This window comes from Seriola dumerili, unplaced genomic scaffold (assembly GCF_002260705.1).
Source record: "Seriola dumerili isolate Sdu_G_001 unplaced genomic scaffold, Sdu_1.0 BDQW01005691.1, whole genome shotgun sequence".
Classification (NCBI taxonomy): Eukaryota; Metazoa; Chordata; class Actinopteri; order Carangiformes; family Carangidae; genus Seriola; species Seriola dumerili.
The window spans coordinates 398881-412535 of NW_019179946.1; the positions used below are offsets into that span (position 1 = coordinate 398881).

At 38.7% G+C, this 13655-nt stretch overlaps 1 protein-coding gene across 2 annotated transcripts; it reads left to right on the forward strand.

Moving 5' to 3' along the window:
- The first annotated feature begins 982 nt into the window (after window positions 1-982).
- Window positions 983-12684, forward strand: LOC111239870 (guanine nucleotide-binding protein G(q) subunit alpha-like). 2 transcript variants are annotated; one of them, XM_022769791.1, is made up of 8 exons: window positions 983-1321; window positions 1528-1684; window positions 4262-4446; window positions 7573-7727; window positions 8024-8152; window positions 9610-9739; window positions 10329-10482; window positions 11151-12684. In XM_022769791.1, exons 2-8 carry the CDS (start codon window positions 1549-1551, stop codon window positions 11339-11341), a joined length of 1080 nt encoding a protein of 359 aa, XP_022625512.1. In that variant the 5' UTR covers window positions 983-1321; window positions 1528-1548; the 3' UTR covers window positions 11342-12684. The 2 variants fall into 2 exon arrangements, with proteins under 2 accessions (XP_022625512.1, XP_022625513.1); XM_022769792.1 differs by having other exon boundaries at window positions 983-1247.
- The last annotated feature ends 971 nt before the right edge of the window (window positions 12685-13655 follow it).

The window sequence follows — 13655 nt, forward strand, 5'->3', positions numbered from 1 at the left end:
TAGGCTGGATAAAAGGCCCCTCTCTTAAATGACAATAAAAACTCGGCCACTGTTAAGACGATTGGACGGGTTCCAGACTCTGATTGAGATGTTGGTACTGTAGGTGGACTTTGTTACCCTTGGGCAGAGCTAGGCTAGCAGTTTCCTCCCACTCTCCAGTCTTGATGAGACCTAGACCTCGATGAGAGTAGTGTCTCAACTAGATTAACTCAGCCACAACACAAACAAACATATTTCCCAAAATGTCAAAGTTTTTGCTTTAAGTTGGGATAAATGTGCCAGTGTGATATATCAAAAAGAAAATTTTAAAAACTTTTGTTTTTCACTGAAAGACAAGAAGCTGTATAAAGTGTGTGTGTGTGTGTGTGTGTGTGTGTGTGTGTGTGTGTGTGTGTGTGTGTGTGTGGGGGGGGGGTTAGAATGGCCCAGACTACTTTCTACTTTCTTGGAAGGAGGTGGAGCTAAAAGACAGGTTTGTTAATCTTCTTTTTTTCTCTATTTGATTCATTTTCTGCCGCTCGCCTGGATGGACTCGCTGTAATGCAACTTTAACATCTGACCTGTTAGATCCAATTATTCTTACATAAGTGTTTTTAATTTGTAAGCACTTTTAAAAGTTTTTTTTATTTTTTTTTTATTATTTTTTTTTTTTTTAAATCTCTTAAAATGCAGTTGGATGTGAGCAGCGTGCAGCCTTGTGAGTCCAGAGTGGTGTTTTCTGTCAGGTCATATCTGTATTTCTGTGTCTGATAATCTGTAGTACCTGCAGGTGTTGAGTAAATAAAGTCTGTGTTACAATTCTCCAAACGTACGTGCTCGTCTTTATTTCAACAGAGGAATGAGAAATATCTGTTCAGTGCATGTATTGGTTGTGATTGGTTCCCAGAGAAGGTGATGTGTCAGCCTGTTGCTCTAACTGTCACATGCATCCGTAGTTTACTAGTTAACATCGGAAATTTGCTCCCATAATGTAATAGTGAAAGCCCACACGGTTTCCCATCAGAGCACAGCCTTCCGTCACATGGTTCACTGTTGGTTTTTCACCCAGGACAAACAAAACCGGACGCTGAGGAGGATAACACCGAGCTTCACCTACAGCGGAGACAGAAACGGTGGCAGAACAAGCCTTTTTTTTTTTTTTTTTTTTAAAGGGGAATGACTTTTGCCGTTTTTCTATCATTCTGTAGCACTATCATGTAAAACTCCGCCATATTCCGCCCACCACGCCCGGAGCTCAGCCACCAGGGGTAAAAGACTCGCTACTTCAGTCTTCTTAAGTTGTTGCACAAAGTTAATTTCCTCTTCTCAAGAGAGGATAAAGGTAATACAAACAGCCTTGAGAATAACTGCTTTACTTCCTCAAATTTACATTTGTTAAACCTTTTTTCCAGCTCAGGGGAACAGTTTTAGCGCATGCAGTGGGGATTGTGGAGGGGTTCATCAAAGTATACACTGACTTCAGGATATCGGGGCTTTTTTTTATTTTCCTGTAAAACTAACATTATGTATGTGTCTGTGCCCTTTAAGGTGAAGTGCTATCCAGGAGTTATGATTCTGAGCTCCGTGGGAGCTTGCTGCCTCAGCCCGGAGGCCAAAGAGGCTCGCAGGATCAACGATGAGATTGAGAGGCAGCTCCGCCGGGACAAGAAGGACGCCCGCCGGGAATTCAAGCTCCTACTGCTCGGTAAGAGACGAAAAATAACTTCTCTCTGTATCACTTCTGGGGTCTGCTATAAACAATACTGGAACAAGTATTTACATCTTGTACTTCCGTAAAAGCAGCAGTATCCCACTGTAAAAATACTCCTTTACAATTTTATTCAAAATTTAAAGTAAAAATACATTGTTTTATATGTGAAATCCCAATGAGTTAATTTATCCCAATATATAAATTTTCCTCTGCAAAGTAGTGGAGTAGAAGTATAAAGTAGCACAAAATTTAACTACTTGATTATCTAAAGTACTCAAAAACTGTACTGAAGTAGTGTATTACCACTGGCTTCAAATTAAAGTAACTCAAAAAACATTAAAACATTAACTATAAGAACTACAAAACAGAAATATTATAAGCAGAATTTAATAAAAAAGTAAAAGTTATCATTCAAAATCAAAACATCCTCTGTGACGACTTCGCTGTGTAGTACAGTATCAGATTGTTTATACTGATGTATCAGCGTGTAAGCAGCATTTTGTTGTTGTAGCTGCTTGAGGTGGAGCCAGTTTTAACTACTTTATATACAATTAGCACAAAGGGTCTCAAGATAAATCTGAGGGGTTGCAAGATGATTATTGGGAGAGGAAACAAACATCTGTTGTTTTTTTTCATGTAAAATCTTGATCTGAAAAGTACACTGTTAAAAATGTAGTGGAGTAAATGCACAATATTTCCCTCTGAAATGTAGTGAAGTATAATGTAGCATAAAATGGAAATACTCAAGTAAAATACAAGTACCTCCAAACTGGTCTTAAGTACAGTAGTTTAGTACATGTACTTAGTTGTTAGGTTAAATTTAGTTTTAGCTTGACAAAAGCAAAATGCTGCTTACATATTAATGCATAAACATATAATTAATAATGCTAATAATCAAACTGCTGCTCAAAACTGTACTCAGCTACAGTAAATGTGCTTGCACCACTGATTATAACAAACTAATGAGAAGACACACATTAGTCCCATCTGGCAGATGAATGAATGATTGCTGCGTCATCTTGGGAGGCCACATGTTACATTTATGTTACTTGACAAATGATGCATCAACAATGCTGTGAGTAAGTCTAAGGTGTGAGGCAGTCACGCTGTTTGTGGTTATCCTGCTTTCAAAAATGACTGACTCTCTGATGAATGTATAACCAACCTTTCAGGTTCAAAAGTCAGATGTGTTGCTACAGCACTGACAAAACAATGACTGCGTATTTTAAAGAAATCTTACACTAATACATTTGTGTATTTTTTGTATCATGCTGAATGATCCTACCTAGCATTTAATATAATATATATTTTAGTGAGGCTGAGATTAGAGTAGTGCAGGCTACTATCAAAACTCATCTATAGTCAATGCTGAAGTGTCATTGTTTCATTTTAACTGGCTGAAGCTTTGTAACGTTGTCATCTGCAGGGGGAAATGCTGCAACTTCTTCTTGTTCAGCTTTTTCAGACATACACACAGTCAGTTGTGAGACGACAAAAAACTGTTCGTAAAAACTGACTGAGAATAAACACAAGACCCATAAGGCCCCAAAACAAGATACAACCCAGACAATGGTAATTAATTTAAGTTCAAGATTGCATAAGAGTGAGACATGGAAGTGCTTCAAACACCATATAATCAAAACCTGTTGCCTCTGCTTTTGTTTGTCTGACAACACACAGAGTTAAGGGATAAGGCTGGTGACATGCTATATTTTATATTGTGAACAAATTCCATGAAGAAATCAAAACTAACAATAAATTGATCCTGATAACAAGTATTGTCTGTGTAGTGAAAGCTTTATATAGCTTATTCATGTGAGACAGAGTCTACGGCCATGCAGGTGGCTATACTCAGGTGTAGTTGTGTTTAGAGCTACATGCTAACATCAACATGCTAACATGCTTGCAGTGGTGATGCTAAGATGCTGATGTTTAGCAGCTACAATGTGTTGTACTTGTCAGTTTGCACTAAACACTAAGTACAGCTGAAGTAGATGTGAATGTCATTTTATTGAATGTCGTTTTGCAGGTTTTTGGTCATAAAGCAAAGTATTGGTCAAAGTGACAGTTTTACCTGATGAAAAGTCAATGGATCACCAAAGTGATTAAACTTCATCCCAAAGGGAACATGACTGTCTGTACAAACTTTCTCCCAATAGTTGTAGTGGTATTTCAGTCTGGACCAAAGTGGTGGACTGACAGACTGACATTGCCATCCACAGAAACACTAGGTAGGTAGGTAGGGCTTCTGCCCTAAATGCTGACTAACACACCAAATCCAAATGAATCCATGGCGAAAATAGTCCACAACAAATATACAACTACTGATGATTGAGTAACTTCTCTTTTGAAAAGGAAGCTATACATTTGTGAGCTGTTTGTGAAGATTTATGTCCTCAGTAGCAACCAATGAGCCTGGGGCTGAGAGGCTCAGACAGCGTAGGGAAGTTTTGACAGATGGGTTTTATTGATAATAAAAAAAATAGCATAATGCCAGCCTTATTGTTTAAGTGTATGCATGTGTGTTGTTATGCATGTTGTTATGCATGTTATGTATCTGTTGATGGCCAGGAACTGGTGAAAGTGGGAAGAGCACTTTCATTAAGCAGATGAGGATCATCCATGGCCGCGGATACTCTGAGGAGGACAAGAGAGGCTTCACAAGGCTGGTCTACCAGAACATCTTCACCGCCATGCAGGCCATGATCCAGGCCATGAACACATTACAGATCCCCTACAAGTATGAATGCAACAAGGTAGACCAGACTATTGTTTCTTTCTCCTTTTGTTTTTTATGCTTTACACAGACAGATTGAGGAAGAGGTTTTTACCACACACACTCCCACAGAAGCGTGTGCAAGGTTTTTGCTCTGGCACCGACAGAGTCTGCAGTGTGTATTACTGTGTGTTCAGGGTAAAGTACTTCTGGTAATTTGCAACAGTGTTTAGATTCGCAATCCAGCTGCCAGAAAGTTTTGCCTACTTACAGAGCAGGCTGTCGTTTTGGAAAGTACACATGATGTTACACTGCAGGCATGTACAGACAGGTACTCCTGAGCCAAAAAGAAACAAAAGGGGGAAGGAGACAGAGAATTCCCTGTTAATCATACAGGAGTCTGTCCCTGTCAAACCAACAGCAGGAGCTTATTAATCACACAAATTTGCAGTCTCAAACAAATATGCTACATTAGTAATAGTTCTAAGTAAGGATGAGACCCAGATGAGAAGAGGGCTGCATTAGCCAAGTCTGAGTCAGGAAGTGGGTTACTTTTTTTTCCTTCTTGCCACCAGTGAGGATGAAGTTGTGTGGAACCTCAGAAAATAACAGCATGTCACTGAGCATGCAGATATTAGTGCAGAGCGTTTGCGGGCCGGAGGGTGACCATTCACTAAACCCCTCTCCTGAACAGCAACAGCGCTCTCATCCTAAAAGCTGTCTCTTTTATAATGTCACAAGTGCCACATGTTTGAAAATACAAATAATAAACCATAAACATGACCAATGTCTGGCTTGTTCAAGAATGAAAGCTCAGCAGCCAAATGATAATATTAAACAAAAGAACAGTTGGATATTTTCCCTATAATAATTGTATGGCTCTGCACTAATACAAGAAAAATACTGCTTCTTTATTTACATGTCTTCTATGTGGATGATGAGGATACTAAATGTTTGCCTAGGACCTGTTAGCTATAGGCTCAGACTTTAAGCATAATATTGAGTGTTTGGCCATCAGTTTCATATTAGGAGCCTTTTTACACCGTTCTCATATCAAAACGAAATCAGCTGGAAACATAACAAAAATCAGCTGGAAACAAAAATCAGTGGAGACGATGTTTTCAGCCCACACGTGGAGTTAAATAAGCTTAATTAGGCGGTTAGCGACAGCTGATCGACCTGCTTTTTCCTACCTCTGTCTGAACACAAGGTCCCACTGTTTTGAAAATGATGAAGAAAAAACGGGCAGGTGTGACAACAATAACTGATGGAGGTGGGGCTCAGCAAACAGTCAGTTGGTTGGATGTAAGAGTGAGCTTTTAGTGAATTGTTAATTTTTTTCGGATTGATTTTGAGGAGTGAACAGATTGGAGAGAAAAGGGGTAAGAAAAAAAAAAAGAAAGAACAACAGATGCTGGCACAGCAGTTTCCTTCAAATTTCTCCCATCGTTTCTCCAAAGAGTGGGAACATGAAAGCAGTGAAGCGGGAGCCATGAAATCAGTCTTAAAATGTGCAAGAAAAAAGAAGGCAAAGGCTTCAGAGAGTATGGCTTTCCCCAGAAATATAAAAAAGTAACTAAAAATAAACTCCCGTGGCATTTTGAACACATACAATCTCTGTTAGAAATTTTAGTCAGACAGACATAACAGGAAAATTACTTACTATTCCTACAATATGTGTAGAGATGTGACTCAGCAAACAGCTCGTCAGATGTTATTGGTTACTTTGGAGTTAACAGTGATGTAATAAACTGGTTATGCCCATTTACAGTGTGTACAGATGTATTTCATAACACTGGAATTTACCTTAGTAAGGAAGCTGCTAGACATTCGTATCATGGTCATAATATCCCCTTTATCTCTGTAGCAGTGGAAGAAACCATCAGATCATCAAACACAGCTGCCCATCAACAAAATTACAGTTTCAGTATGTCTGCAATAGCTCTGTGTACAATAAGGCTGTTTATTGGAGGCAATGATACTCCTCCCATGTGATTATCCCAGAGTCCCAAGCAGCAGCAGATGAGAGCAAACAGACTTGAGTGTTTTCTGGATGAACTGCTGCACTGTGGGACCCCAAGGGATATGCAGTCAGGGAAATATTTATTATTAATCAGACACAAATTAGGGCAGTAAGGGTGTGATAGAGATTAAGAGTTCTGAGAAGACAGAGGACATCAATCCACAAACCAAAATCCAGGATGACCCGGGACACATAGAAGCCTTTGTGCTTTAAGTCTTTGTGTCAGTGAATGCATATGAAAGGGAAAACGACTATCTACACTGAGGGTGAACAGCAGTGCTCTCGTTGCTACATCCGCTATCAGCTTACTGTGGAGGTTACAGTCGGTAATTACTGCAGGACACAAAGGCAGCTTGAGTAAAATCTCTTGGTTTGAGATACTCTGACCATGGTTTTTGTAACAGAGTGAGGGGTCCAACATCATTTCGTGGTGTAATTATTTTACGTTGAGTAAGCCAGCAAGAGTTTTCATTAGGGCTGCAACTGATTATTGTCATAATTGATGGATCTCTCGATTTATCATTTGGTCAATAAAAGTCAAAAATCAAAAACCATCATGATTTCCTACAACCCAAGGTGATAACTTGTTTGTCTGACTAACTGTCCTAAAGCCACAGAAAAGGACTTCAATAATTACCTGTCGATGGACTAATTGATTAATCATTTAATCATTGCAGCTTTAGTCTAAAAATGATCTCTCATCATAGGCACAACAATGGCTCAAGCCGGACAATTCTACTGATCACGTGTAGACAACCTAACTTCAGGCTGTTGGCCAGTCTCCTAAATATCAAATTGCCACATTAGCTTACTTTTTACGGAGGCAGACTTTCCTACTTTCTAATCACACAGTATTTAAATCAGGTATTGGACTCCGCTTGATCATGTAATCTAAGATTAGTAGTACCAATCAGGTTCTCTATTCTGTTTTAAGCTTTACCACTTATGACTCGTCCAATTGAAAAGATGTGGCTGTGGATGTAAGTGATTTTTGCACACTGTAAGCGTATGTGTGAGCATACAGGTTTCATAATGCTACAAAAACAATGCACAAGACCACAAACATTAGATCATATTCCTGTAAAGCACTCTGTAGTTATTTAATTATTAATTTCAGTGTGTCATTTGGTTGTTGTTGTTCAGGCCAGCGCCGGTATTGTAAGTGGGGTTGATGTGGAGAAAGTAACAACATTAACAAACCCATATGCGGATGCCATCAAGAGCCTGTGGAGTGATCCAGGGATTCAGGAATGTTACAATCGGAAGAGGGAATACCAGCTCTCGGACTCAACCAAATAGTGAGTGTAAACAGAGACGAATAACTCCTCCTCTGCCAAATAGTTTCCACTGTATCATCTGCCAATTGTCTGTTTAATACACTCCAGAAGGGTTGAGTTCAGTGGTTATTCCATTTAAGGTTGTTGACAAAAGGCTTAAAAGGACTAAATAACTGATTATAGTGGCGAAGTGGCTGAAACAGAAACATCTATGACTTCAATATTTTACTATAAATGTGTCCTGTGCTGCTTCCATATCTATCTGTCTGGTTTTGTTTTCATTTACTCCACTGTGCATTGTCATCCTGTGTTTACAGCTATCTGAATGACTTGGATCGAATCGCAGATACGGCTTATCTGCCAACCCAGCAGGATGTCTTGAGGGTCAGGGTGCCCACAACAGGTATTATAGAATACCCCTTTGACCTGGAGAATGTGGTGTTCAGGTGAGTGTTCATGCTGTTGTTTATTTTCTTATATTTTATGTTGTAGTGGTTTTATTGCAGGCGAGGCATAAAGAGTGAAAAAGTACTTGGGAGTAGGACAGGCAAATATACAGTTGACAATGGTACTGTTATGTGTAGTTTAGTATCACAATTGGATCAGTTTAGTTTCTCTCATGATATATTTTCTGGAAGTTCACTGCACTAATTGTTTATAAATGAAATTACCAGATGGGAGTGTCTGATCTTAGCCAATCCAGTGAACTACACAAATAAGTACAATAACTCAAACTGTCCTTCTCAGTGATTCAGCAACATTGCCCACAATTACCTAATACCCCCAGAGATAATAAGAGGATATGCTGTATATGTTGGTATATCTAATATAGTTAAATCTCTCCCCTATGTACTGTCATATCGCCCAACCTAAAATGAGAGTTTTAACAGCGTAGTTTACAATAACACCCACATGTGTTTATAGTAGTATGGTTCTATGGATGGCAACGTCGGTCTACCACTTTGGTCCAGACTGGAATATGTCAACAGCCAACAGTCATGCATGCTCCTTTCAGTTTAATGACCTGCAAAAAAAAACAAAACATACTGAACTAAGAAAGTGCACATTGTAAAGATTATACCTACATCAGCATGTTAGCATTGTCATTGTGACCATGTTAGCATGTAGATGTTAGCATTTCACTTAAAGCACCACTCTGCCCAGGTACAGGAACACAGAGCAGCTAGCTTGGCTGTAGACTCTCTTCTTTCTTCCTGTGTCCTCTGACAAGACTAAACTGCATTGTTGTGGAACCAGTCACAAGTTGGAAGCCATTATGTCTTGTTAGTCTTAGTCTTGTTTGAGCACAGCTGGACCTCATTTAACTATTAAATCCATGGTCTTATTCTGCCCATTTATAAAGTAGTTTCATATCACTCATCAGCGACGTCAATTTAGGCTGGTTCTGGAAGTGAAATGTGTCCATCTGAAACCAGCAGATATTTTGGGGAAGTGAAAGTTTCTGTTCCCTGAATTTAATCCTCACGCCATAAAGACAAATGCTGACGGTTCTGGTTGTCATGGGGATGTAATAAAAGCATTAAAGCCCCTCAACACTTAGCACACATGAATTTTAGGGCAATGTTGGGATATAGTGATATTAAGACAGATATCATTTAAATTTTATTTTTACTGTAATATTGAGATTGAGCCTAAATGTTGTCTTTACTTTTTCTTCAAATGCTGCAGTACACTTAACTTAGCAGATACAACCTTTTGAACTTATTACACTGTCCTGTTTAGTCATCATGTCTAAATTACTTATAATCAACTCTCAAACATTTCCTGTTATATTATCCTTATTATTAAATTAGCGCAGCCTCACAATTTGTAGAATAAAACTGTCTGTGAGTGGGTAATATGATTTTTTCTTTTTAATGATGGCATAATCCTGTGGCTGTAGGATGGTGGATGTGGGTGGCCAGCGATCAGAGAGGAGGAAGTGGATTCACTGTTTTGAGAACGTAACCTCCATCATGTTCCTGGTGGCGCTCAGCGAGTATGATCAGGTCCTTGTTGAGTCTGCCAATGAGGTAAAATGAGGGCTGCTACCTACAAAATAATCTGCTACACGTACAAGATAAGCTCTTGCTATATGTGTCGTTAGTCTGTACATGGGAAAGAAATGGGCTCACTTTGGGATAAGCAAAAATAAATCACTGGGAGAAATACAAAGGGACATTGTTTCTTTTGTTTAAAGCCAAACCTTTGAGGTGGAGATGACCCAGATCTCCACAGAGTCCAACACTAGTCTAGTTTCTCCCTCTCTCTCTCTGTCTGTGTTTCTATTTCTTTCTCGCTCGCTCTCTCGCTCTCTCTCTCTCTCTCTCTCTCTCTCTCTCTCTCTCTCTCTCTCTCTCTCTCTCTTTCTGGTAGCAATGACAAACCTCATCATAACCCTGTTTTCTGGCAGTGCATGCAGTTCACCTGCAGGGGGAGCTCTTTAGTCGCTCTGTTCAGCAAAAGTGCAGCTCTCAGCAAGGCTTGTTCACTTGATGAGATTACAGCCAATTGAATTTGCTCACACAGGCAATCACCGCTGAAGTACTGCTTTCAAACACTATGTCTGATTTCATATTTCTGCTCCCGCTGAGATGTCTGTGTCTTGTGATTTTTCCATAGAATCGAATGGAGGAAAGCATGGCCTTATTCCGGACGATCATCACCTACAAGTGGTTCAAAGACTCCTCAGTCATCTTGTTCCTCAACAAGATCGATTTACTGGAGGAGAAAATCATGTATTCACATTTGGTCGACTACTTCCCTGAATATGATGGTAAGAGGAACCAGTTAATTCTGGGCAAAAATGATTAAAAAAAATGCAGCTGAGCATGATGATGTTTCTGTTGTTTGCTTAATTCAACACACCACGTGGTTTTGCTGCTACAGCCTCTCTTGATCTAGTATGCCCAGTAGTTTACAGTGGCTCATGTTGGCACGACTACATGCACACTCGAATCAACAAGGGTCTGCGAATGGAGAATCATTCACCAGAAAACAAGATGCCAAACTCCTGACAGCAGGAAGAGGGGTGTATTTGATGTATTTGGCTACACAACAACAAAGAATCACAAAAAGAAAATTGTGTGTGCGACTGCTTAACAAGAACAGGACCAAGTAACACAGTACATACATCCATACAGTACATGAAACAATGTCCTGTTTTTTTTGTTTGTTTTTTTATTCCAAAGCCATGAATTGGCTTTGAAACTGTAGCAGCATGTCTTAAATTGATGAAGAGTGAGTTTTATTGCTTATGAATTCAACTTTTCATTTATAAGAGGAAGATTATGTTATGTCTATTTTTAAGAGTTACATAGTATCCCTTAAGTGCTTTGCAACCATTATATATTACAGTTATTTTATTCTTGAGCTTTTATGTAACTGCTGAAATGCTCTGGTGACTTTCATGTGCTGTTTTTGCCCTCTGTCTCTTTCTACCAGGTCCCCAGCGGGATGTCAAAGCAGGAAAAGAATTCATCTTAGACATGTTTGTGAGTCTCAATCCAAACGAAAAAAAAATCATCTACTCCCACTTCACCTGTGCCACAGACACAGACAACATTCGATTTGTCTTCCGCGCGGTGAAGGACCACATCTTGCATGAGAACCTGGAAGTCTACAACTTAGTTTAAAATGGTGGGCTCTGCGTCATAATTCAATCAGCTTTGTACAGCTGGCAGTCAGGAGAGCTCTGCAGTGATTCGGTTTGCCTCACACTGCTTCTGAACACTATAATCCAAAACAGGAAATTGAGAAGCTATAGCGCTTGTCGCCAAATGACTGTACTACTGATGTATTTCAAATTTTCCTGTTAGGCTCTTTGAAAATGGATGTCTCCAGCTATAATGAAGTGTGTCCCGACAATTAAAGTGCCTCTTTAGTGAGGGGTCTATTATAGTATGCACTCTGAAATTTATGGAGCTCTTTGTGAACGTTGTTGAGCAGAAACAGTATAAATGCACATTGATGGATTGAGAGGGAAAAAAGTATTTCAGTGGCCTCAAAAGCCTTTGAGGACTAGTAATGTACTAGGTCTGTCCTTCAGGGAATCTGTGGAAGTGGATGTAGACTAACTGCAATGCAGGACCTCACATCACTAACCCAAGTTGGTCAGAGTTTTTTTTTTTTTCTAAGTTAAGAACTGTTTGGAATACTCTAAATGCTTAGTTTGTGTGGTGACTTAATGGCAAACGAGTCAAAATTAACACTAATGACAATTATTTTATTACAGATATTGATTTGCACACTTCCTTTTTGTAGCATTAGTTGTGTCGATCGTCTGTATGTGTGTACCTCACTTAGTTGGGCATGATCATTCCCACATTGTTTCGAATTTCACTTGACTTTGTACACTTTGCATTTGTCTGTGAGGGCATTGTTCAGTGTTAAACCACTTCTTTGTGAGCACAGCATTAGTAAAATTTCTTGTAATTTAACATATTTCAAAGAGACATTCGCATTCCTGTTTTTTTAAAGTCTCATATCAAAACTGTAGAATAAAGTGTTCACTTGGTTCAGGGACTATTTGGAGTTTTAAGTAGTTTTCTTGCCTTAAAATAATTTGCTAAAATGCCTTTAGATCTTGCCCTGTTGTTTATCTCAATGTGTTGTGTAAATATCGTATGGTACAGTATTTTCCTAGTTTTTTTTTCACCTTTGTTTGCTTCAAGGTCAGTGTTGAAATGCTAACTGCTGAGGAGATAACTGTTATGTTAAATAACCTCTGAGGCATTAAACTACAGCATTCTTGATATTAATTCATATGCTGTTCAAGGTATCAAATGCATGAATAAAAAGCTTATGAGAGCATATCCACAGCACTAATGTTTACACGACCCTTTCCTTCATGTTAAAAATAATTACAGTCTAATTTGTACTGTTTAATTTATGGTTTTGTTTCTCTGTCACTGCGATATCTTAAAGCAGTCATAGTGTTTTTTTAATCTGATTGTATAAATAAACAGTTTGCTGCTCATTTGTTGCTGAGGTTTTCTTTCTTTTTCTTTTTTTTTTTTTGTTAGTGTTTATTTACAAATCAGCTCCAGCACACTCTTTGCTTTGCAATTTAAATGTTTGTCTTCTTGGCTGCTCTGTCAGCTCATCTGGAGCGGTCCCGAAATCCTCCTCTGTGATACATCCATCTGGCCAGAACCTGCGGCAGCACTTCTGTTATAGAGGTCCATATTTTTTAGTGTTGTACACAGAGTTTATATCATGTGGCAAAGCACCTTTATTTCTGGAGGAAAGACACTGAATGTAAATTGGCAGCATTACGCAGGATTAGTGATGTTACAAGGATAGAGGAAGAAGTGAGGAGGCTGCTGGGCCAAACACATTATCCAGCGAATATAATAACCAATAGGGCTGAAACAATTATTTTCATTATTGATTAATCTAACATTTATTTTCCTGACTAATCAAGTAAATTGAGAGTAAATCCTCACATTTAAGAATATTGAAAAAATGGCTCTAATGACAATTAATCAATTATCAAAATACATAACTGGCCCATTAGTTTTACTTATAGTTTGAAGCTCTAATAAATGTTGAATGACAAATGAGGCTTTTTAAAAACACATTTGTGTTTTCTTTGTGAAAACTACAGCAGTTTGAAGAGCATAGGGTTGGTCACAACATTGGTAGGGACGCAACAACCACACCACCCCTCCAAAACAGAGATTGGCTGTTTAATGCCATCAACCAAACGGTTTATTGACATAAAAGATCTGAATTTACATTCAGGAATGCCCATACGGAAATGTGATATATGTGCATGTGTATAGTAAGGCATAAAAACATCATAGTATAAAAAGGCATAAAACTTCATATATAGAGAGGCATAAAAAGGAAAAAAAAAGTCATACTATTGAAGGGCATAAAAATGTCAAAAAATGTTGCTTGCGTCAGCTGATGTTGGTGTAATTGTTCTACCTATCATGTTTCACC

Excerpts from the sequence above, each read along its gene's own strand:
- LOC111239870 (XM_022769791.1), top strand. The coding sequence starts at position 1,549 with ATGATTCTGAGCTCCGTGGGAGCTTGCTGCCTCAGCCCGGAGGCCAAA. Across the intron at positions 4,447-7,572 it reads ACAAGTATGAATGCAACAAG|GCCAGCGCCGGTATTGTAAG; the intron begins GTAGACCAGACT and ends GTTGTTGTTCAG. Across the intron at positions 7,728-8,023 it reads CTCTCGGACTCAACCAAATA|CTATCTGAATGACTTGGATC; the intron begins GTGAGTGTAAAC and ends CTGTGTTTACAG.